The 26,341-nt window shown below is 45.1% G+C and overlaps 1 protein-coding gene across 1 annotated transcript; it reads right to left on the reverse strand.

Moving 5' to 3' along the window:
- Positions 1-223: 223 nt before the first annotated feature.
- LOC118550681 (uncharacterized) lies at positions 224-10,856 on the reverse strand. Its single transcript, XM_078060610.1, has 8 exons — positions 10,656-10,856; positions 9,026-9,093; positions 8,343-8,367; positions 6,858-6,931; positions 6,406-6,430; positions 2,699-2,773; positions 1,913-1,998; positions 224-1,332 (listed from the first exon to the last, which is right to left on the reverse strand). Exons 2-8 carry the CDS (start codon positions 9,074-9,076, stop codon positions 1,300-1,302), a joined length of 369 nt encoding a protein of 122 aa, XP_077916736.1. The 5' UTR covers positions 9,077-9,093; positions 10,656-10,856; the 3' UTR covers positions 224-1,299.
- Between the last annotated feature and the right edge of the window lie 15,485 nt (positions 10,857-26,341).

Here is a 26,341-nt window from a genome sequence, read left to right on the forward strand (position 1 = left end):
AGGTGCCATGTCACAGTTTCCCACCAAGACTAACAGAAATCTCCTGTTCTCCGAGGCTACGGAATGAGCCACAGGTTAGGTGGTTAGAGACGAATGTGTTGAAAGAAATGTGACAGTATTGCAGGGGTGTTTCCACATGGGCCTTACAAGAGGTGAGGACTGATGTAGAAAAAGACGTTAGGGTTCGAGGCCGACAGTCAAGAAAGAGTTCTTGAGACGTTGGTTGCAAAAAGGTGATTTTATTACAGCACAGGGACAGCCAGGAGTGCCTGAGGATTGTCACACATATCACATGGGGGGGCGGGGTGGTGTTCGGTGCCAGCTTCTGGTGAACAGTTTTGACCCTTATATCTTGAAGGTTGTTGAAGGTGGAAGATCTCATCTTCTGTAACTTATTCCTGCTGAAGAGGGGCGTAGAGATGTCCCAACCTATGGGTCACTGTTGGTCAGTTGGGGGCCTCTATATGTAGGAGTTGCAAAAGGCTGAGTCGAGGGTGGGCTTCCCTTGAGAGTCTTGCCTACAGACTGAGCAGAATCAATAGAACCTCAAACTCACATGGAGAAACGGTGCCAGGAGGTGACCCCCTACCTCCCACAAGGCTTCTTGGAGGCTGAGGGGACCCAAGGAGTGGGGCAGCTCCCACGTGAGTGGCAGTCCTACATGTATCAGCTTGATACCGGGGCCTACTCTGTGCCCACAGGGATGCACCGCTGGGCGAGGTGAGCTGTTCTGCTCACATTAGCCTGGGGGCCGGTCTTGTTCACTCGTTCCTCAGATGTGTGAAGTGGCGATTGGGCCACCCCACCACCATCTCATCCCAACTAGTGATGTTCTGAAGGAAGCTCTCTGCTGAGTTTTGCAGGTTGGGAGGGCAGGCCTGGGTCCTGCAGAGTGGGGATCAAGAACTCCCGGGGCCCTTTTCCAGAAGAGCACAGTGCATACACCTTCTGGGCTCCGGTCCCTACAGGTACCCACTGCCCTCCCTCCAGGGTCAGCAGCTGCTGGAGGATATAGCCCGACCAGCACAGGAAGTTGTACGGATCAGGGTCAGGTTCCCCGCGGGATGTGCTCGGGCATCCTAGAGCCTGCAGGGACTAGGACCTTCCTCTTGTCTCCTCTTTGTGCTCAGGCGCTAGGGCAGCCTCCCAGGTTTTGTGTGGTTTCCTGAGGGGCCAACATGTGAGTCAGGGAAGCGATGGAGAACATGTGTGCATGTGTGCCTTCCCCATTTCCTGCCAAACTCAGCCCATTCATAAGTCCTTCTCTTCTGATTGAGAGACGGCTTCCCTTATTTTGTCTCACAATTCTGTCGAAGGGAAGCATCTTGAGGGCTGCAAGGAAGAGCAGAATCAGGCATAACCATCTTCCCAGGGAGGAAACACCCAAGTGGGTGTCCCAGGCCCGGCCTCCCATCCCCAGGCCCCTCCAGCAGGGTGAGCTATGCCCTGCGGACTTCCAGCCCGGCTCCCTGCTCAGCTGTTCAGGGCTGCTTCCCACAAGGCTTCTTGGAGGCTGAGGGGACCCAAGGAGTGGGGCAGCTCCCACGTGAGTGGCAGTCCTACATGTATCAACTTGATACCGGGGCCTACTCTGTGCCCACAGGGATGCACCGCTGGGCGAGGTGAGCTGTTCTGCTCACATTAGCCTGGGGGCCGGTCTTGTTCACTCGTTCCTCAGATGTGTAAAGTGGCGATTGTGAAGTGGTGAGGGGTCAGGGTGATGCTAAGAAAGGGCTGGGGAGGGCTGCGGAGTGATTTCATGAGCACTGCAGATGCAAAGCCTCAGTGCCTGCAGGAGACCAGGTCCTCCAGGGTGGGCCTTGTCAAACCAGGGAATGGGGAGGAGCTAGGAAGAGGTGCTCATATACGGCAGAGAGAGGAGGGACAAGAGCTGCAGGAGGAAATGAATTACAGGCACAGTGTTGCTCCTTCCATCGGAATCCTCTTCATCCATGGAATCCTCTTCGCGTGCAGAGAGCAGTGGTGATGCTGGGGGCGCTGTGGGAGAGGACAAAGAAGAGTTAGTGGAGGTGACAGCCTATGGCCTGTTGCTCTCGGGATGCTGGGCTCTGACCTCAGTTTGATAGGTCCTCGGCTCTGAGTCCTCCCTGGCCTTGGTGCCTTTCTCTGCACAGGGTGGAAGTGGGTCTCTGAGCTCCCACCTGCTTTTCCCACCTCCGGTTCTCTCCTTGACCACGAGTGAAGTCTGTGTCATCGTGTCCCTGCTGTAGGCACTCACTGTCCCCATGACTGTCTCTGCAGGACTTTGCCTTCCTCCCTGCTTGCTCCTCTCCCTCCCTGCTCCCCTTCCTCCTCCTCTCCTAAGGATGCTCCTTTCCCTTCCCACAGGGTGGGCCTGACTGGGGAGTGGGGAGCATGGCCAGTGCACAATCCCCGAGAGGCAGTGACCAAAGAAACCAAACTTTGACATTCGGCAGCGGCAGAGGGAAGGAAGTGCAGGTTTTATGGGAAAGATCATGAAAACAGCCCTCCAAGGAGTGATGATTCCAAACCCAGCATACACTAAACGCCCACGGACACAATTTCTCTTCTTCTCAGTCAGAAAAGATGAAATGAACAAATCATCCCTGTCGCCAGTGTTTCCCTTTCCTTTCTGATTTCTTATCCACCTTCTTCATTCTCCGGAGCGGCAGGTGCAACCCCACGTTCCCAGGGGCCTTCTCCCACTGTTCCCTACCTGAGTACTGTTCGCTGAGTGCTTCCTCCTCACTGCTGGAGTCGTATATGGTCTCCACACGCAAATCTGTAGCAACTGAAAGAGGAACATTCCTGTTATTAGAGGGAGAGACTCAGCCATTCATACCACTTTAGTTGAGCTGTCTACAGGTCATGCAGCATCTGCCCGACCTTTCTGGTATGTTGTCAGATGTTCGTGGGGCTGGTGGACTCAGAGCCATTCAACAAGCCAGGGATCACAGTTTCAAACCTTCTAATGAGAGCAAGATGCTGCAGGAATCACCTCAGAGTGTCCGTTCTACATACCCGTTACAGCTCTCCCCTCCAAATGTCAGAATCTGAAATTCCAACAGGAATGGGACACTTGACATGTGGCTACTGTGAGTGAGCCATTGGACGTTTGATTTTATTTTATTATTTTAGTATACTTCATTGAGTTAACGAATAACTGTGTCAAATGGATTGTAGACAGGCTCCTTGGATAGCACAGCACTAGTAGCCACCAGTGAGCTAGACAAAACCCCTGCTCCCCTGCTTATTTCTCTCGCGTTAATTGCTGGCCTGATATGACCATTTATATGTGGGTAGTCCCTGGGCTCACGCACACCTGCCAGGCACTATTGGAGGCCTTGGGACAGTAAGAGAGTAAGGGGAACACTAAGTTCCTAGAAGAAAGGGTGTACACATTCAATGCAACACCTACCCAAATCACAATGTCATTTTATAGAAATAGAAAAACTGCTAAAATATATATGGAACCACAAAGGAACACAAAAAGCCAGAACATTCTAGAGAATGAAGAACGAGGTGGTGGCTCCATCGATGAGGACTTTTTAAATTATTATTATTATGTTCAGTTAGCCAGCATGTAGATGCTGACTTTAAAATACTATCTATACCTACACCAAGCAAAAGGCATGGTGCTGGCATAAAAATAGGCAGGGACACACTGGAGCAAAATAGAGAGCCCCCAAATAAATGCACTCATTCATGGCACAATGATCCTTGACAAGACTACACATTAGAAAAAGCATAGTCTCCTGAAACAACTAATGGAATGAAAAGGCTGCCTATATATTGGAGACAATATTTGCAATCCTTCTATCAGAAAATGTGTTCATTTACAAAACGGAAAAGAAAATATGAACGGCATTTAACCAAATTAGAGATTACGGAAAAGACTTGAATAGACTTTGCTGCAAAGGAAACAAATCACTGGCCAACAGACATCTGAAAAGATGTTCAACCTAACGCATCATGGGGGCAACGTAAATCCAAAGGCTGATGAGCTATCACTTCATCTGTTAGGGTAGCGAGGACCCAATCCAGAAATTGAAACCCAAAACCAATGTTGGAAGGATGCAGAAAATTTGAGTCTTTGTATGCTATTAGTGGGATGCAGAATGGTGCAACTACCCTGAAAACGTGTGTTGAGTGTCCTCAAACAGTTGTCAAAGGAGCTCCCATAGATCCAGCACTCGCACGTCTGGGTGTCCAGCCAAAGGAATTTAAATCATTATGTTGAAGATACACCTGCAGTCCCATCTTTGCAGCATTACACACAGTACCCAGGGTATGGAAAATAGCCCAGGGTTCACTTACAGATGAATTTCAAGGACAAATTGGTATATCCATACAATATCCAACTTATTTAGCTTTTAGAGGAGGAGGAATACCTGTCATTGTGGACCCATGAATGTCATCGGGGACACTAATGTGAGTGAAGGAAGCCAATCACCAAGAAACCACTACTGTCTGATTGCATTTACATGAGGAATGTAAAATAGTCATGGAAGCAGAGAGCAGAAGGGTGGTTGCCAAGAGTTTAGGGAGGAGGCAGTGTGTTGCTGTTCCATGCTTGTGGAGATTGAGTCATGCCAGATAGAAGAATCTAGAGACCTGGTGCAAAACCATGCACATTGAGTTGACAGTAATGTGCCATACACTTGGAAATTCGTCAAGAGGGTAGATGCGTTGTGACATGTGTTTATACCGCAATCAAAATCTACGTGATCTAAAGTATGAAGCTGAAAAGGACCGACAGAGTTTGGTGGGTGGGAAAGAGGGGAAGGGTTGTACAGGTAGATGGAGAGGATGACAGAAAGCTGCTCTGTCCAGGTGCCAAAGAAGATGTCTACACAGTGTGACCCCAGCAAGTTGGCCACGACCTTTCTCATCCCCATTCACGAAGGAGCTAACATTATGCTACGTGTGGGCAATGTGGGCTCAGATAACACTGGTGCTCCTGATCTCGAAACTTTGCAGTCAACCTCCAGCAATGGAAACTACGATGTACAGATTAAGGATTTCTAGGACAACCTTCCTTCTTTCAGTGGGACAGTTGTTACTGGAGCAAACGAATGACATTTCAAAATCAAGCAGTCTATTTGTTCCTGTTTCTTTGAGGAAAATAGGTGTTTGAAAATCAGCTCCTCTTAAAATCCATGTTTCTCAGAAGATTTATGCTTCAAAAGAAAACGGAAGCCCTAATTTGGCTGTTTACATTCACAGTGACTTAAAAGAACTACCTTGACTTGTTTACTTGCAAAAGCCTTCAGAATCAAACAAGCCCCTCTTGCACTGGCAGATGGACAGGGAAGTGAGTGGTGATTCTCCCGTCACACTGTTGAGGTTTGAGGTTCTCTTTCCCCACCTTGTGATGCACAAAGCACTCTTCCTTCCTCCTTGGTAGAGGCCCACGTACCCACAATGATGCTTAGTCCCTGAAGAGGACCTCATTTCTCCTTTCATCTTACACTTTTTTTGCCCACCTCAGAGAGCCACACCTAGGATCAGTGGTGGGCTTGTGATTTTCCATGTGAGAATGACAGTTTTATTCTTAGACACTGTATCTGAAGGCAAATGGTACATATCAAAGGAGAAAGACGGAGTGAATTGGCTCTCACTCTTCCTGGCAGCTGTCTTTCTCAGGTTCCCCCCAGATCTGGGTGTGGCCCGAGGCTGCCCAGAAGCCACCTGCAGGAGGAAGGAGTCTGTTCCGGCACTCAGTGCTTCATATTGGGGTGGGAAGACTCATTGTGGGGCCTCCGAGGAAGAGCATTGTGTGTGAGTGAAGTGGCAAGAGCGGGGGACCATGACCATTCATGCCACGCGACCTGCCATGAGGTGAGAGTCTCATGGATGCTGACTCAGGAACACAGATTGTGAAACACGAATCTGTGGTTATTCTCTTCCTAGTTAGTGATGAGGTTTGTTTTCCAGGTGAATTGATGTGTATTTGCAGGGAAGGAACACATATTTAAATTGTGCATGTTGAAGTGTTTTCACATGCATATACATTCATGATTTGATGGTGATGGGAAATTTCATTGAGAAATTGGGCACCATTAATTGCAGTGTTTAAGGAAACATACACCTAGGGGAACACACCACTCGCCAAACTAACACACACGCACGCACACAAACCCTGAGAATCACAGCACATGTATTCACGTGTAGACACACCTACTGCCCCACACACAAACCTACACCACCTAAGGGCAGCACAGTAGCTTCCGGGGACAGTGCCATGTGGCCACAGGTCTTTACCCTGAAAATCCCTTTCTGGTACTTGGACCCTTATTCTCATTCCAGCAGGACCTGGAATCAGGGTGGCTCTCAAATTTGAGCCCGCAATAAAGCCCCACTTTTCCCATTTTTCCACCTTGTTCCAGACAAGTGCATGACTCTAGAGTACAGAATACTTACCACTGACAGGTTTCAGCAGGGCCACCTGTGATTTCAGAGAAGAAAACATTATGAGCATCGAATCATGCCTTGTCCTGCTTGCACAGCTCTTTTGTGATTTGGGGGATGGGAGAAAACCAGGTGGGAAAGGGTGACAGAGGCCAGCGAACCCCAAAGCATGAACAGAGCAAACTTAGTCATGGACACAGGCATCAGATCTTCCTACAGGATGCATGTACCAAATCATTGGCAAGGAGGAATACTGCTACCCGTGGAAAAGCTCGCTAGCCTGCAGACTGTAACTGATCCTGCTTTTTTTTCAATGTGTTTGGAATCAAGTATCAGTTGATAATAGACTCTCACTAAACATTCTCCCCACCACGTAAATTGTACTTGCTGAGATTTTTGTATCTGACTTCGATTGAAAGAGAAAAAAAGAATGTTGTATCTCACACAAAGAAAGGCCAGCTTACCACCTTGGTGAAAAGTGGGCCCTCTGCCTCTTTGCTCTCCAAGGAAAGGTCATCCATCAGGCCATCCGGTGAAGCTAGGTAGATACACCCAGAAACTGTCAGGACACTGGTGGGGCGGCTCAGGAATTGCTTTGGGAGCTTTGCTTGGTGTGGACGTGCGCACAACAGTATGGCAAGGGTGGTTAATGAGTGTGGACTGATCTGCTGCTGATTCAAGAAAGGTCAGGGAGAGGAGCAGGAAAGTAAAGAGAAACACTGCTTCTGAATTTTAGCTACAGGGAATTGAATCAGGGTGAAATCGTCAGTTTGAAAGAGGGTAAACACTAATATGCCTGCTACGTTTTATTGACACAGTCCTGTGACCCTACTGACTCTTTGAAGTTCAGCAAAACTGCACCTGTGTTGTGGCCATTTTCAAGACAGATTCTTTGCCAGGATAAACCTACACTGCTCCTACCTAGATCTCATCTCTTCTAGAAGATTGGAATTCATTTAAAGAACACCGTGTTGCAGGGCTACATTCAATCCTACCAAAAGTACCCTCCAGTTTTATATTTGTTCACTAATCATTTATCATGAGGAAAATCAAAGATACAAGCTTTCAACATACTGACATGCCTGCATTTCAAAATAGCCACCGACGTGCTGTTTCTTTCCGGTCTTCCATTTCTGTGCAATGTGTGTGTGTCCTTTGAGTCAGTGGGAAGTTCATTGCAAGTGGCAAGTTCATTGCAAGTGGCAAGTTCATTACAGAGGGGAGCTCTGGTGAGAGCACGGACACTCTCTCACCTGGCCACGCAGGAGATTTGCAGTAAGTTTGGTCGGGCACCAACCTAATGATGAAGCTTTAGTGGGAATCCCCATTTGCCACTTGCCCTTCAGCATGTGCTTTCAAGATGTGAGCATTTTTGAAGGCTAAAGATGATTTTTTGATAGACCAAAATGTCTTCCTGATTCTTCTCTGCTTTGGTCATGTATGGGAATTGTCCCCAACTATGACAAATGTTGGGCCCTTCATTTCTGCCCCATCCCCATCCTAGGAAAGGGAGCCCTAAGCAAACCTCCAGGTGTAGCTGTGGTCAGGGAGGAATGTGGTGTCCTACATGGTGTGCACTGTGCGGATGAGGTTTACCTTTGGAAATGTGCCACTTACATTGATGTATGTAAGTGGGAAATGTCTTCTGGTGAAACATATGCACTCAACACACCCACATGCACAATCCCATCCCATCGACTCACAGAAACAACCCCCAACCCTCATGCACACCAGCCACACCACCTAAATGACCTACTTGCTTCCAGGGACTGTAGAACAGGGTCATAGGTTTCTACAGGACAATCAGTTTTTCTCACTCAGCCCCAGCCTCCATTCCCAGCAGGAGCCCAGAATCAGGGAAGCTCTCCAGACCAAAGGGGAGGTGAAAGCCCCACTCTGTTCATCAGCTAGATTTGTCCTCAAGAAGTGACTGATCTTAGAATACGTACTTGGACCATTTCCGGTTGCCTCCTCCTACGGTTTAGAGAAAGGGAAACACTGTGAGGATCACATCATCCTGTGCACACCGCTTGCACACATCTTTTGTTCTCTTGGTGATGTAAGCAAGCTAGGTGGGATACAGTTATTGAGTTTATGATTAAAAAACTGATAAAATCACCTGCAAAAGAGGCTCCACCTTTGATAGTCAGATCTCGCAAGTCCATTTGAGTCAGCAAATACAAAGTTATTTTCCACAGACAAAATTATCTCCTGGAAAATGCTCGCTACCATACATTGTGTAACTAATTGGTGGTGAGGTTTGTTTGTTTGTTTTAATGCCCCTCTAAATATGGGTCAGTTAGTAGTATACACTCACAGGAAACTCTCAACACCGAGGACATTGTATATATCCTCTGGAATGTACATGCTCAGTTGTTCATGGAAATAGAAATAAAACAGTGGTTGTACTTCAGACAGAGAAAATGACTTTACCATGGAGCCTGAGTTTCTCAGTTGTTTAAGCGTGTGCCTTCAGCTCAGGTCATGATCCCAGGGACCTGGGATGGAGCCCCACATTGGGCTCCGTGCTCAACAGGGAGCCTGCTTCTCCCTCTCCCTCTGCTACTCCCCCTGCTTCCTCTCTCTCTCTTCCTCTCTCATAAAAATACAATCTTTAAAAAAATAACTTTACCTGAAGGAGAGTCACAGTTTCTTCCTCTGCCTTCGAACTGGGTCCTTCCATCAGGCCCTCGGGACCAGCTAGGAGGATAGAGAGCCACTGTGAGGACACTGGTGTGGCTGCTCAGAAACTAGTCAGGGAGTGTGGGTGGATGAGGACAGGAGGCGAGTGTGTGCATGTGGGTGGTTAAGATGTATGGACTGCACCGCTGCTGGGCATCCTCCTTGGTGGACAGAGGAAGGGATGGGAGAGGAGCAGGAAGGAAATGAGAACAGGGCTATTGCCTTTCTAGCTAAGGTGAGCCTGATCAAAGCGCAATAGTCAATCAAATACATGTAAACCCTAAAGTGGCTTCTGTGTGAGGACTGAGTCCCATAACCTCTCTTGACTGAAGTGCAACTAAACTGTCACTCTCTTCTTCTTTGGAAATCAGTTCTTGCCCCAGGATCCCCCATGTGTCGCTACTCTGTTCATCATGTTTGTAAGATTTTGCACTGCATGAAAAGCAGCCTTTATTGCAGGGCTGAATTCAGTCCTAGGGAAAGTATCCTAGTAGTTTTCTTCATTAATCGTTTCTCCTAAAGAAAATCAAATATACAATATTTGAAAATATTGACACTCTACCTTGTAAAAAAAAATAGCCACTGTCAATCCGTTTGATATATTGCTTCCACTTTTCTTGGGCTGTACAAGGTGGTTGTGTCCATCAAGACAGTGGTTGTCCACACTGGCCCAGGCCCTCTGACCAATGGGAAGCTCCTCACACAGAGGAGGCCTGGAGTGAGCGCCGGCTGGCAGATGATTTGCAGCAGGGGTGTTGGGCACAAACCTCACAACCAAGGTTGACCGTGAGTTCCTGTTTGCCAGTGGTCCGTGAGTGTGTGCTTGCAGAATTTGAACCTTCCTGAGGCTTATGGAAATCTTACCAAGTACACTAAATGACCTCCCTGGTTCTTCTCTGTTATTGGTCATGTATACACAGTGACCCCAGCTATGACAGATGTTGCCCCGTGCTGTCCTCCATGGGGCCATACACTTTCCAGCATCGACGGGCTTGACCAGGACGATGTGGCCTTTCTATGTGCACTCGAGTCCAGGGACCAGGCTAAAATCGTTGATATGTGCTCCTATAGTTGCCCTGCTTTATGTGACCATGGAGGCCACTGTGTAATGTTGGGCAGTGTAGGGGACATTGGTAGGATCTAGTGTTTTGGCTGTGTAAACAGATGCCGGTGCTCCTTTGCTAGCTCGCTCCTTTGCTAGTTCATGACCACCTGGCTGAGTGATTAATGCAGGTCCATAGCCCAGAGCAGTATTCAGATTGACACCGGGGTTCCCAGCTTGGCTCTCCATGTAGGTGGCCAAGGGTTTGGATCATTCATCTCCGAACCATCCCCATCTCAGGAAAGGAAATGGAAACATCCTCTAGATACAGCTGTGGTGAGGGAGGGAATGAGTATGTAAAGTGTGCCACGGTGATGAGAGTGTTTCGGAAGGGTGACAGTTCTTTTATGATGGAAGTGTGAGAAATACCTCCTCAGATTGCACACATTTACATTAACAATCATAACACATAGACATACACACCCACACACACACATGCGCGTGTGCGCCCTTCAACCCACCCGCACACGAGTCCTACCTTCTATATGCCATAGTCCTTCCAGGCCCTGTACAACGTGATCACAGTGCTTTACAGGACAGTCTCTCTCAATATACCCCAACCCTCATTCCCTGGAGGAACCCAAAATCAGGTTGCAAACTTCTTTTTACCCTAGACTTCACCACAAAGAGTGATACTCTTAAATACGTACAGTTTTCGTTTCTCACAGCATCCACCTGTGATTGGAGAAAATAAAACACTATGAGGATCACACCATCCTGTACACTGTTGACACAGCTCTTTTGTTTGATGCAAGGACTTCAGGTAATTGGATGGGGTACAGTGGTTGAGCCAATGTCCCCCCACCCAAGTGAAAGAGGACATATGTATTGATGCTTGAGCTTTTCATGGCAGATCTCTGAAGTCCATTCTGATCAACAGAGAGAAAATTCTTTTTCAAGGCGATCCGTTTTCTGCTGAAGAAGGTGTTTGACCCCATACAGTTTGTAACTGAGGCTGTCCTCTTTCATCACCTGTTTTGTATCCACTGTCAGTTCGTAACAGACCTTCACTGAGCATTCCTCCAACAAAGGAGACTGCTTATGTCATCTCTAAGGTGTAGTGCCGGATTTTCATCCTGCATTGACTGAAGAAGAAATCAAGGAAGGGACATTTCTATCTCAGGAAAGAGAGGTGAGCTTACCTCAGGGACAGATGGGGCCCCTTCCTCTGTCCTGTCCCTGGGAAGGTCGTCGGTCTGGCGCTCCACAGGATCTAGGAGAACACAGAGTAGCTGTCAGAGTATTGGTTGCGCTCTCAGGAATGACTCAGGGAGTTTTGCCTGATGTGCACACAGGGCCACAGTGAATGTATGTGATCGGTGAACAAGCCGTGCCAATCTCCTTGGCGTATGAAGCAATACAGTGGAGAGGAGCAGGAGGGAAAAGAGAAATGGGGCCTTGGCTTTCAAGCTGAGGGGATCTCCTCAATGGGAAATCGTCAGTCTCAAACTGGGAAGCACTCAAGGCACAGTGTGTTTCATGGCGCAGTCCCCTGAGCCCTCCAACCCACTGTGAAGGCCAGCCACATTCCCACTTCCTCCCCCGTCACGGGACCAGTTCAGCTTTCATCCTGGCATATATGCTGCGATGGTATCTGTCCTCTATTGCCTCAGATTATTAGGTTTTTATGGGATGGAATCTACGTAGTGTTAATGCTTTTATTAATAAGTGTATACTCAACAATACTATTTACATTCATAAGGCTTTGTAGTCAGCACTACCATCTATATCCAGAGCATTTCCATCCTAAGTAACCTCTGTACCCATGAAAAATGACTGCACCTCCCCCCTTCCTCCCTCCATCCTACTTTCTACTTTCTGGGTCTACGAATTTCCCTACTCTCGCTTCCTCAAAAAGTGGGATCGTGTAATACATGTCTTTCTGTGCATGCCTTCTTTCAAAAAGCATCTTAGTTTTTCAAGGTCCATCCATTTCATAGCATATGGAATACTTTAGTTTCTTCTTATGGCTGAATACCATTCCATTATGTGTACGTATCTCATTTAATGTGTCCTTCCCTCACAGGATGGATTTTTGGGTTGTGTCTGTCTGGCTACTGGGAATACTACTGTCTCGAACATTGGTGCACAGATTTCTGTCTGTTACCGGAACGGGAATACTTGACATTACACATTTGTCAAACGTATAGAACAGTAAACACAAAGAATGTATTTTATTGTAAACTGTGGACTTTAGTTCTTAAAGAGTTTGAGGTTGTTTCGTTAATTGTAAGGTATATTGTACGCACATGTAAGATGTGGTTAATGGAGAAAAGTGGAGGGGTGGGATATGGAAACTTCCTGTCTTATCTGTTCCAATTTTATTTTAATTTAAACCGGTTCAAAACATTGTTGCCTACTTACTAAAAATCTAGAAACAGAGTTTCATGGAGAGATGTATATTGACTTGTGTTCAAAAAACAGCTAAGGTCCATACATTCAGCTAGTAGACAGTTTTTTCCTATGACACATGGATCCAGTTTCAGGGAGAAATTCATCTTGACTTCTATACTTAATGGTGATGGACTTAATAAATTTAAATCTGTCTCAGCATTTTTATATTCTTCTGTTATGTCTGTGCTACTGAATGAAAGACTTATTCTAAAATCAACTTAATGAGTAAATTTCCACCGTACCTTCCTCGGTGTCCCCGAATTGAAAGACCTGGTTGTGGAGGGAGAAGCGGACTCTTTGCTTTTTTTCTGTGGAAGAGGCCAACGTGGTTGTGGGGGGCTCCACAACTTCCCTCTCTCCTTCCACACAGAGTCCTGGGAAATGCATAGAAAGAGAGAGCAGTGTTGGCATCTTGCTGGCAGAAGACCATCGGGGCAGGAGTCATAATTTACTCCTAGTTCAACCTTCTGCTCCCCCTATTCACCAGCTGTCTAGCAGACATTCGTCCTTTAATGTTGGCCTTAGGAAGATGTTGCAGTGTGGTGTGCCCTGAAATCCCCCAACAGACAGGTTTTGTGGGCAACTACTATCATTTAGCAGAGACGTGATAGAAACGCAGCAAAGCACAGTGACCACGCCTGATGGCCTGGATTCACATCCCATTTAGAAGGTACCCCTACCTGAGAGAGTTACTGAGAGCCCTCTGTGTCTCAGTTTCCTGCTCTGAAATATGGAAATATTCATATCTCCTATTCATTAGTGTGCTGTTGTGACGCTAAAAGTGATTTCCTCCAAGTAGAGCCTTGGACATAGTAAAGGACTGATGCTTCACATTGCTCTGGAGGTATTCAGGTTCGGATTTCCTATAGAATGAGCTAGACACCTGGTAGTGGGTGAATCCAGACATGGGACTCGGATGACTCCACTGCATGGGAGGTTGGAAGCTCACTCTTTATCCTTCACATGGGAATGAAGCTTTACAGCTCACAGAAAACGTATCATCTTCTCTTGTTATCCCCGCACCAGCACCATTGGAGTGGAAAATATGGGGTGGTAATCCATATTTACAGTGGAGGGCCCTGAAAGGTTGGGAGATGAAGTGGCTGTCCAGAGTGGCCACGCTGGTGAGTGATGGATCTGGGACAGGAATGTAGTTGTTTCCCTGGGGGGAGAGATCCTGAGGACCTGACACCTGCCCAGGGCCCCCAAGAAAATGTCCTGAACCCCTGAACCAAGAACTGCCCTCACTTTCTCAAATCCACCTGTGCCCCGCAGGAGGTGTCTGTGCCATGAGAACAGTCTCAATCCTAATTTACCTCTACGTTAGGGTTCCGGACATAAAATATGCTGCAGGTTCTTCCAAATGGAGCCCCAGTGAAGCATCAGGGAAGTGCAGCTTGGCCACTTGGTAGTCAGCACTACCATCTGTATCCAAAGCATTTCCATCCTGAGTAACCTCTGTACCCATGAAAAACGACTGCACCTCACGCCTTCCTCCCTCCATCCTACTTTCTACTTTCTGGGTCTACGAATTTCCCTACTCTCGTTTCCTGAAAATGTGGAATCGTGTATAATACATGTCTATCTGTGCGTGCCTTCTTTCAAAAAGCATCTTAGTTTTTCAAGGTCCATCCATTTCATAGCATATGGAATACTTTAGTTTTTTATATGGCTGAATACCATTCCATTATGTGTACGTATCCCATTTAATGTGTCCTTCCCTCACAGGATGGATTTTTGGGTTGTGTCTGTCTATGGCTACTGGGAATACTACTGTCTCGAACATTGGTGCACAGATTTCTGTCTGTTACCGGAACGGGAATACTTGACATTACACATTTGTCAAACGTGTAGAACAGTAAACACAAAGAATGTATTTTATTGTAAACTGTGAACTTTTAGTTCTTTAAAAGTTTGAGGTTGTTTCATTAATTGTAAGGTATATTGTACACACATGTAAGATGTGGTTAATGGAGAAAAGTGGAGGGGTGGGATATGGAAACTTCCTGTCTTATCTGTTCCAATTTTATTTTAATCTAATCTGGTTCAAAACATTGTCACCTACTTACTAAAAATCTAGAAACAGAGTTTCATGGAGAGATGTATATTGACTTGTGTTCAAAAAACAGCTAAGGTCCATACATTCAGCTAGTAAGACAGTTTTTTCCTATGACACATGGATCCAGTTTCAGGGAGAAATTCATCTTGACTTCTATACTTAATGGTGATGGACTTAATAAATTTAAATCTGTCTCAGCATTTTTATATTCTTCTGTTATGTCTGTGCTACTGAATGAAAGACTTATTCTAAAATCAACTTAATGAGTAAATTTCCACCGTACCTTCCTCGGTGTCCCCGATTTGAAAGACCTGGTTGTGGAGGGAGAAGCGGACTCTTTTCTTTTTTTCTGTGGAAGAGGCCGACGTGGTTGTGGGGGGCTCCACAACTTCCCTCTCTCCTTCCACACAGAGTCCTGGGAAATGCATAGAAAGAGAGAGCAGTGTTGGCATCTTGCTGGCAGAAGACCATCGGGGCAGGAGTCATAATTTACTCCTAGTTCAACCTTCTGCTCCCCCTACTCACCAGCTGTCTAGCAGACATTCGTCCTTTAATGTTGGCCTTAGGAAGATGTTGCAGTGTGGTGTGCCCTGAAATCCCCCAACAGACAGGTTTTGTGGGCAACTACTATCATTTAGCAGAGACGTGATAGAAACGCAGCAAAGCACAGTGACCACGCCTGATGGCCTGGATTCACATCCCATTTAGAAGGTACCCCTACCTGAGAGAGTTACTGAGAGCCCTCTGTGTCTCAGTTTCCTGCTCTGAAATATGGAAATATTCATATCTCCTATTCATTAGTGTGCTGTTGTGACGCTAAAAGTGATTTCCTCCAAGTAGAGCCTTGGACATAGTAAAGGACTGATGCTTCACATTGCTCTGGAGGTATTCAGGTTCGGATTTCCTATAGAATGAGCTAGACACCTGGTAGTGGGTGAATCCAGACATGGGACTCGGATGACTCCACTGCATGGGAGGTTGGAAGTTCACTCTTTATCCTTCACATGGGAATGAAGCTTTACAGCTCACAGAAAACGTATCATCCTCTCTTGTTATCCCCGCACCAGCACCATTGGAGTGGAAAATATGGGGTGGTAATCCATATTTACAGTGGAGGGCCCTGAAAGGTTGGGAGATGAAGTGGCTGTCCAGAGTGGCCACGCTGGTGAGTGATGGATCTGGGACAGGAATGTAGTTGTTTTCCTGCGGGGAGAGATCCTGAGGACCTGACACCTTCTCAGGGCCCCCGAGAAAATGTCCTGAACCCCTGAACCGAGAGCTGCCCTCACTTTCTCAAATCCACCTGAGCCCTGCAGGAGGTGTCTGTGCCATGAGAACAGTCTCAATCCTAATTTACCTCTACGTTAGGGTTCCGGACATAAAATATGCTGCAGGTTCTTCCAAATGGAGCTCCAGCAAAGGATCAGGGAAGTGCAGCTTGGCCACTTTCCCCAGTTCTTTGCAGTGTCAGCTCAGTCCCCCAGGGCCTTCCCAAAAGCCAGTTGAGCACCCAATGTGACGGGCAATCTCCTTGGCTCCAAGCTGATTCAAAATCCAGGCTATTCTAAACCCTACCAAGAATTCGCTTGCTTTCAGCTGACTAATCCGGAGGATCAATTCATGGGAATTAATGTGGAAGTGGCCATCAGGGTTGGGGATGTTTGCTTTAAGGAAATAAATCTATGATGCTGAATGTCCTACTATTGATCTAAGGAATGGTCTGAGGGGCCTTGACTAAAGTGAGACTACACTGGTTGTAGTGAGTTCCTCCCTACTTCTTCCTCCCTACCTCCCACATCCACTCTCTACTCTCAGGTCTCTTCATCCTCTAGACACTGTGGGGATAGGGCACAGTCTCCTGTCTCCTCTTAGAGAGTCCCTCCATACACAGGACCTTCAGAACTATCTTTGGATAGGACTGTCTTTGAAGAGAGACAGTCCATTACTCAGCTGCCAAATGTTCATTCCACCTACCTGATGGCACGGTCCCTTCTCGTTCACTCCCAGGCATCATCCAGACAGCCAGTGAACCTCCACATCAACTCATGAAAATACCACAAGATATTCCAGTTTCTCTCCTAAAAATGTCTGGATTTAGACTGCTTGCAGTTGCTTCCAGATTTTGTCGTCCACCTTGAGAAGAGGTGCCTTGTAATTCCTTTCCCTATAATGTGTTGCTGGATGGCATCAAGATTCTCCTGATCCAATGAGAGCAGTGTGGTTTGTTCCCCGTGTGCATTCTTGGTATGACTATGTACGAAATTGGCATTGAGAAATAGTACAGTTTTCTGGATTTAGAAGCTATTTAAGGAAGCCAGCTTCATTGAAAAATCAAAAGTATCTAATACGGAAAACCTAGAATATTCATCTATCAGTGTGGACAACTTGGAGGGTGGACATGAAAAGAAAAAAATAGGAAACAAATTTCTCTAGAAGTGAGGCAGCCAACTTGAGAGAAGAGAATTCAGAAAATCCGTATGAACATACCTGTACAACAGCAATTCAGATTGCCCATCGTGGGAAACTTCACACCTGTTACCAAACTGCCAGGGCTCGGCTCACAGAGTGACAGTTGAAATGGAAGGAAAGGTTGCATCATTGGTCACCATGGCGATGGGTTGGTCATGATAGAACTTTCAGAGTGCAGGCAGCTCTGCACACTGTGGGTTGATGGAGGGAAGTGGGTCTGGGATGGGTAGATGGACGATGGGTATGAAAGAGGGCACTTGTTGTGATCACCACTGAGTGCTGCCTGTAAGTGATGAATCACTGAATTCTACTCCAGAAACTAATACTGCCCTGTATTTTACATAAACTAAAAAAAAAAAAAAAAAAAAAAAGGATACCCCTGGAGGGGCCACAAAGGAGACTTAAATTTTCATTTTATATTTGCTATTCTAGAAAACTTTTATTTTTATTTTTTTTTAATTTTATTTTATTATGTTTGTCACCATGCAATACATCATTAGTTTTTGATGTAGTGATCCAAGATTCATTGTTTTCATATAACACCCAGTGCTTCATGCAGTACGTGCCCTCCTTAAACTTTTATTAATAAAACATTGTTTTGAAAAGTCTTTCCTGGGGTGCCTGGGGGCCTAGTGGTTTAAGTGTCTGCCTTCAGGTCAGGTCATGCACCTGGAGTTCAGGCATCAATCCCGGCATCAGGCTCCCTGCTTTGTGGGGAGTCAGCTTCTCCCTCTGCCCCTCACCCCACTCATGGCTCTCTCCCTCTCTCTCGCTCTCTCAAATAAATAAAGTTTTTAAGAAAAAGTCCTTCCTACAGTACCCCTTTCCCCCGGATGGCCCTGTTTTCCTTCCAGGAGCCCCTTGGAGCCAAGAGTGACAATTACTAATGTTATCTCAGGGGCGGACTGCTAAGTATACAAACCTATCTCCCTCATTTTCCAATAAATTTCATTATTTTGGATTTGAAGTTTCCTTTTCTGCAGGAGACAGAAAAATATTCTTGGAAAACACTGGGTTTCTCATGTGTTTCAGATTGTAAAGACCCTTAGTGCTTTGACCTCCTTCTCTCTTGCCCTCCATCCTGAATTTCCGTTCTGTAATGAGGATAGTTCTGAGTAGACAGTGGGTCCTCCCCACCACTGGATGTGGGCTGCCATGGCGTGTGTGCAGGTCATGGGTCCAGCCTACTTTTGCAGGGGAAGACTCATGAGATGAGGCACGTCATAGCTGGGCGGGACCCTCTTGGCTGCTGAGGTCAGTCTGTGCACTCTTAGTGTTTAGACCCACAACCTGTCTGCGGGTTTCACCCCTTGTCCATCCACTCCCTAGAGCTGTCTTGCAGGGGGCACATACATTGTAACCATCTGCCAGCCTGGCAACATGCTCTGTGTGGTCCCCTGCAAAGTGAAAACTCAGAACCCCTTGGCCAAAAAGCCAGGGGTAATAGGCAGTTCCAGGCAGTAAATATAAAGTGTTTTTCTTTAAAATATTTTATGACTTAAGAAAAAAAGGACAAAAAAAAGATAGTAGGATTGAAAAAAAAACATGAGTAACAGCATAAATTTACACATGATAAAATCCTTTTGCTTCTTTAGGTAATGCAATCATAGCATTTTATCCAACTGATATCTAAATAGATCATTTTTCTGTCACAGTTTTAGAAAACTTTATTATGTCATGAAAATGTATAGTTTAAGAACTTAATTTTTGAATAATATCATCAAGTAATCTCTGTCACTTTGGCACATGTCGGATAACAACTAATTTTAGTTCATGACTTTGAGGGGAGGTTTTTTTGTTGGTGTGAATATAAGTATACCTATTTAGGGTACCTTATAGGCTATGATGGATGACATTGAATGGATTTCTGATATTATGTCAAAATAGAAATTTTATTTATGACACCTAGAGCTGATTCTTGTGACCAAATTTTCCCAAAAGATTTAAGTGTAAACAAATCAATGTCAGGAATCTGAATTTATCTTGAAGTGTACTTTGGCATTTTAATGTTTCCTCTGGTGTTTACCATAACCTGATGGTGTATAAATAGCCTAAAGTGGGCTTTGCATTTGTACCTAATTCCTGTCAATCGAGAAGTAGATGCTGGAAAACAGCTGAAACTTCAGTTTGGGGGAATTAGGGACTGTCATCTGGGAGACACAGAGTGGAGAGAAATCCGGTGTGCCCCTAATTTTGAGCAGGGAGTGCGGGTTTATGAAGGAAAAGCACAGGCACTGGTTTTGAAAGAATTACAGTGATTGCCCACAGCTAACAGCTGTTACACTGTCTCTATTTCAGTCCAGAGTAGAAGGATGTGTTGGAGGAGGTGGTCCAGTTGCAGCTGAGCAGTTACAGGTGCCAGAAGTCAAAAGTGCCTGGTGTTCTGAAAATTGAAACAGGAGACGTGCTTATGCTTTACTTCATTATTGTCCTTTCCGTTCTAGTTGGAGTGGCTCTCTTAGCAAAGCTTACTTCATTTTGAATCTTCTTTCACAATTCCAGCCCATCTTTTTTCTGACATCTTTCTGACAGGAAAACATCATTGCTCAAATTGTATTTTCCTGCCATCCCATTTCATTGCCTGGGTGGTTGGCAACCTGCTCCGGGTCCATCATGCCCCTGGGAGGTGGGAGTTACCTAGTTTATTGATAATCCGTGCTAGGTGAGTCTTAGGACTACGTCTTAGTAAGAAGATTTGAGGAAATCACGTCTAGATGTTACCTAGGATCTCATTTCTGGGTAGATCTGATGATGACTTCTGTTCTTTGAGCAACAGTCATTTTTATGTTTTCAGTAGTAGTACAAGGAGAAATGCAAAGTACAAGCAATCGGAAAATTGCAAATAGTGCAAAATTAAAATATTCAACAATAAAATTTATAAATCTAGACACAAGAGAGCCCCGAGTCCTGAAGGCAGGCAGCTGAAGTATCAGAAAACTTAACATTCAACCATGCTGGGGTTACGGTCAAATGTCTTTTCAAGGTTTTGTCTAGTGTGTGTAACTTAGTAGTTTTTAATTTTTAATTTAAGAATGTCATGCTCTTGAATATATGTAAAGGCAGTGAGGGAACAACAGTTGGTATCCAGAAACCTTTGAGAGTGTGTTTACCAGCAGTAAAGTAGCCCTGCTTAGTGTAAAAGAGCAAAAATCACAACAATTCCCACAGAGAGAAAAATCGGCCAACGATTTCAGCAAGTTTAGCAGTTTCTGTTAGATTTTTGTGTTTTGAATGTACTACGGTATTGGCCTGTCCCTGCCTCTTGAGAAAGCTGTCCCCTCAGATGTCATCTGCTTCTTTTTCTGGGCTATAATCAGATGAGGTCTAGCCATTGGTTTGGTTGTCCAGGTGGAGGTTGCAGTCATTTTAAAGAAATGGTAGACATGAATCCATGAGTCAGTGCCTTGTGATTGAGCGATTAGGAATAGATGGTATGAATCCTCCCAGGGAGACTGGAGGGAGTCTTTGGGGACTCCTCTCCAGGTTGAAGGCCACGTTTGATATCTGTCTCCCAGGCGCATGGTGCGGACAGACTGTTCCACCAATTACTCATTTCATGGAAGGGCCTATTTATAGCTGTCATTTCTTACTAAGTCATCATATCACCTTTATGTTGCTGGGTTCATATGCCCCTTGATCACATCTCCCTGGTCTTCCAGCAATGATTTCAAAGCGTGAATGTTTATGTCTCTCATGGGGAGTGGATCTCAGATTCAACAGTATGAAGGGAAGATCTTTGGGCTTTGGCAAATGGAAAGATGCCGTGGGTTTTGCCAGTTGGGATTTTATGACGCCATTTGTTTGTTCCACAAGGTGGAATGTTTGCGGATGATAGGCCCAGTGGAAATGTTGCACAACTGGCTACATGTGGCAAGTGGCCGAGTATTTGTCCTGGGAAATGGGTCCCTCAGTCATTGTGTATTCTCCAGTTTGGAAGTATTTTCTTCAGTCACACTAATCTACTCCTGAGGTTGTAGCCCTTAGAACAGGGAAGGCTTCTATCCAGTGAGTACACTCACAAACCATTAGTAAAACACATTGTATCCTGAGATGGTGGCAGCTGGATTGCACTCGTCACATCTATGTTTCATTTATTCCTGCTGTGATCTTGATTATGTTCTTCCTTATGCTAACCTACATCTTCATTCTTTCTCTAGGCCCTGTAGGCATAAGGTTAGACTGTTTGAATTTTTTTCTTGTTCCTGTAGGTAGGCCTGTATTGGTATAAACTTCCCTCTTAGAACTGCTTTTGCTGTGTCTGAAAGACTTGGGACTCCTTTGTGTTCATTTTCATTTGTCTCCATGTCATTTTTGATTTCCCCTTTGTTCATTAACCTATTGATGGTTTTGTAGCATGTTGTTTAGCCTCCATGCCTTTGTGGTTTTTTGTCCAGTTTTTTTTGTTTCTCTTGTGATAGGTTTCTAGTTTTATACTGTTGTTGTAAAATTGTGTATGATTTTAATCTTCTGAAATCTATTGAGATTCGTTTTGTGGCCTAATGTGTGAATGAGAAAGTGCCATTTGCACCAGAAAAGAATATAGGTTCCATTGTTTTTGAATGGAAAGTTTTGTGTATATATATATATATGAAGTCCACTTGGTCAGAAGTCTTATTCAAAAACACAGGTTTCTTGTTGCTTTTCTGCCGGGATGATCTTTCCATTCATACACATGGGGTGGTAAATCTCTGCTATTACTGTATTACTGTCAATTTTTCCTTTATGTCTATTAATATTTGCTTTAGGTATTGAGGTGCTCTAGTGTTGGGTGCATAGGCATTTACACTGTTATATCGTCTTGTTGGATTGATTGACCTGTGCAATTATATAATGCCCCTCTTTGTCTCTTGTTACAGCCTTTGTTTCAAAGTCTATTTTGTCTGATACCAGTATTGCTACCCCAGCATTATTCCACTTCTGTTTGCATAATTTTTCTTTTTCCATCCTTTCACTTTCAGTTTCTGTGTATCATAGGACTGAAGGGAGTCTCCCTTAAGCAGTGTATAGATGGGTCATTTTTTGTTTCTTTGTTTTAAATCGATTCTGCCACTCTTTATCTTTTCATTGGAGTATTTAGGCCATTTACTTTTAAAGTACTTATTGGAAGGTTTGTACTTCTTGCCATTTTGTTCATTGTTTTCTGGTTGTTTTTATGGTTGTTTTCTGTTTCTTCTCTTGTTTGTTTGTTTGTTTTATCTGATCGATGACTTTCTGTAGTATTATGTTTGGCTTTCTTTCTCTTTATTCATTTATCTATTTTTCATCTATTAGAGGTTTTGGGTTTGTGGGTCACCATGAGGTTCATGTATGACATGTAAAGTATAAGGCAGTCTATATTAAGTTGATGGTCACTTAAGTTTGAACACATTTTAGAACTTTTTACTCCCCCCTCCACACTTGATGTGTATATTGTCCTATTTTCCACCATTGTATTCATAATTTTCTCAAGTCTGTTTATTACCTTTTCTTTTCCACTTAAAAGAAGTCTCTTCCCGTTTCTTGTAACGCCGTTTTAGGGGTGATAAACTCCTTTGAGTTCTTTTTGTCAGGGAAACTGCTTGCCATTCCTTCAATTCTGAATGCCCACCCTGCTGGTTGGCGTATTCTTGGTTGTAGGATGATTCCTTTCAGACTGTTGACTATATCATGCCATTGTCTTCTGGGCTGCAAGGTCTCTGCTGAAAATTCACCTGATGACTTTATGGGGTTTCTCGTACACAGAACTTGTTTCTCTCATGCTGTTTCTAAAACTCCTTACCCTTAACCTTTGATATTTGAATTATTACATCATCCTGTGGGCCTCCTCGGGTTGCTCTTGTTTTGAAATCTCTGTGCTTCCTGGATCTGGATGTCTGTTTCCTTCTCCAGTTGAGGGGAGATTTCATTTAATATTCCTTCAACTATGGTTTCTGTCCTTTCTCTCTCTGTCTTCTCTATCTGGGACCACAATAATGTGAATGTTTCCTTGCTTCATGGTTTCCAAGAAATCCTTTAACTTACCCTCATCTGCTTTATTTTTTTTTTTCTTTTTACTGTTCAGATTCCAAGCTCTCCACCACCTGGTCTTCCAGATTACCAATCCATTCTTCAGAATCCACTAATCTACTTTAGATTCCCTGTGTTGCATTTTTGGTTTCAGTGATTATGTTCTTTAGCTCTGTTTTTCTTTTTTAATTTATATCTTCTATCTCTTGTCGAAGTTCTCACTGAGTACTTCCACTTTTGTCTCCAGCCCAGTGAGCATCTTTTATGATCAATACTTTAAACTCTTTATCAAGCATATTGTTTATCTCTGTTTCATTTAGTTCCTTTTCTGAGGTTTTGTATTGTTCATCCATTTGGAGCATATTTCTCTTTCTCCTCAGTTTGTTTGACTTTCTGTGTGGTTGTTGTTATTGCTGTTGTTCTTTTTTATGAATTAGGCAGAAAAGCTACTTCTCCTAAACTTGAGGGAATGGTCTTGTGTCTGGGCACCCCTCTGTAGACTGTGTGTGCCTGGTGACGGAGTGGCTGGCCAGAGCTGTGGAGGGCATGTGTAGGGGGCCTAGGACACTTTGTATGGGCTGCCTGATGGGATAGCCGGAACTGAAGTGGGTGTGAGCCGGGGCGGTCGCAGGGCTCTCTGGGCAGAGAATGCGCTGACAGGACATCTGAAGCTGGAGTAGATGGGGGTGAGGGTGGTCCTGGGGCTCTCTGTGCAGAGTGCTCCCTAGTAAGGCAGCTTTAGGGGAACTGGTTTCAAGGTAGGGTCTCCCAGTGTGCTCAGTACCAGGTGAACCCTGGTGCAGTAGTTAGAGCTGGGAAGCAGGTTTGTGGGTCCTGGGGTGCTCCCCAGAGTGCACGCACTGATAGGGCAGCTGGAGGTGAGGTGGGAGTCACGCCAGGAAACTGGGCTGCTGGTGAAGAAGCCACCCTGCCAGGGAGACTGAAGCCAAAGCAGGCAGGAGTCAGGAGGCCCCAGAGCACTCTGTACCAGAGGTGCCCTAGCAAGCCTTATGGAGGTAAATTTCTGTGGACATGGACTATTCTGGGTTCTTTCCACCTGTGGCACATTGGCAGGACAGCTGGATATGCATTGGGCGCTGACCAGGGTTTCTCAGTGAGCACTGCTCCGGGGCCCCCGGTGGGATGGCTGGGACTGGTGTGGCCTGGGGGCCTGGGGCTGAGATGATAGGCCAGCTAGGACTCCCAGACCCTGCTCCTGTGTACATTATCGGTTTGGAGGGATAGTGTAAACCATGGTAGTTGCCAACCCCTCCAACTGGGAGAGAGTTCCAGCTACTTCTCTGCCATATGGCAGGGTTGTAGGGCTGTTTTATTTCTATTCCAGTTGCCCTTTTAAACACCAGCTTTTCTTCTGTGCCCCGGGGCTGACAAACCTGCCCATGGTGACTCAATACTATCCCTCCCCACTATACTTTGCAGTGTCAGGAGTGTGGATTGCCTTCCTGACCATGCCTCTGTCTCCCTTACTGGTGGTGTAGACACGGTGTGTCCACAGACAAGGTGAGTTCAGGGACTTTCTACATCACCATCTTGGATCAGCTGGGTTTCTCTTTTTAATCACGTTTCTGGTGGTTACCGTAAAAAACCCAGGATGCGACTCTAGGCCTCCTTTAGCCCTGGGAAGTAGTCTGCATCCATTTTGGCACCTCTGCATTCATGTGAGTGAGAGTCCTACCAGGGCCCCTGGTTTTAAACACTGAGCTTGCCTCTGGCTGACTCTCTCACCCGGATTACTCAGTTTTCTCTTGCCCTATGGACATGTGTTCTTAGGTGCCTCCACCTAATTCAGAACACAGGCGTCAGTATGCACATGGCTTAAGCCTTGCTCACATTTGGTGTTTCCTTTTTCTTCTGATGCATGTAAATATTTACATGTTTGTGTTCCTATCTATGTCTTATCATTTTAAAAAATCTTTTATTAACCATTTATGTATCAGTGCATTGGGAGAAGAGGGTCTCACAACATACTAGTGCAATTCCTACCTGACTGACATTTCTCATTCAGTTTCTACTGTCTGGATTGGGAGTGGTGGTCTGGACTCCAAGATGATGGCTAAGATGAAAGTGGTGGCAGTGGACAGAAGCACCTCCACTCAAAATATATATTTTGTAATGAATTGTATAAAATCTCTTGGCTGAATGTGGGTGGTGAGGTATGGGAGTTTCTAATATCTGTCAGTCTTCTGGTTTGATCACTGGAGAATTTATGAATCATTTACTGAAGTGGGAGAGCCTGGAAGAGAAAGCTTGTTCTTAAGTGGTTGCAATCCAGTTTCCTTCTGACCATGTGGAGATGAACCATTTGTGAGACCTAGAAGTGGACCTACCATGCAGCTGGATGGATACATGAGAGGCTCAGGAGAAAAGTCTGGATGGAGGCAAAATAGGAAGTTGTCAGCTGATTGATGCTACTGAGAGCCTGTCTCTGCAGTTTATGCCTTCTGCTCTCGCCAGTCAGGCTGATTGTTCATAGCCACACGTGTTTACTAATTCTGATCTGACCCATTCAGCTTCCAGCCCTCTCTATTCAGATTCTTTAAGTTTTCCTCCTGCAGGTCACCTGATGCCTGAGTTTTCTCTGACACAAGTAATCCTTAACATTTGCGTGGAAAGGAAACACGAGTGCCCCCGAACTCCATCCTGTGAACATGGGGAGACTTAACATGAACAAGTGGATATAGGACAGAACAGGTGGTTATCCAGGTAAGGGTGAGGGGAGAACTTTTGTCGGATTTGTTAGGATGTTTCTACCAGCACTGAGGTGATCATCTCACGAGCATTTTTCCTCCACACAGGAAGTCATAGTTGATGGAGACCCTTTGTTCATAATGCAAAGTTCTGCCAAGATCAGACCCATCATAAATAGAAAGAGCCACATTCTCAAAAACAAAAGCAATGCCTTAATTTGTTAAAATGAAGAAAACTAAAACTTTATTGGTTGGTTCTAAAGAGGAGTTAAAGTACATCAAGCTGTTCCTCCATGTATTTAGGTCCTCCTTATTGTAAATTGCCACAATTCATCTAATCAATGGTAGGTCAGTTTTAAGGGCAATATTTAAGAGAGTATGCTCATAACTGCAGAAGTAGAGCAATTTCAGAATGTACAACTTCCAATTTCATCATTCCTAGTGCGATCCTATTCTCAACACATGAAGCAAAATCATGTGGGCCTCCATAGCTATATGTAAATATATTTGTCACTTTCAGCAGCCATCCATCAAATAAAAGGAGAATGA

The sequence above is a fragment of the Halichoerus grypus genome, chromosome 13, assembly GCF_964656455.1.
Source record: "Halichoerus grypus chromosome 13, mHalGry1.hap1.1, whole genome shotgun sequence".
NCBI lineage: Eukaryota > Metazoa > Chordata > Mammalia > Carnivora > Phocidae > Halichoerus > Halichoerus grypus.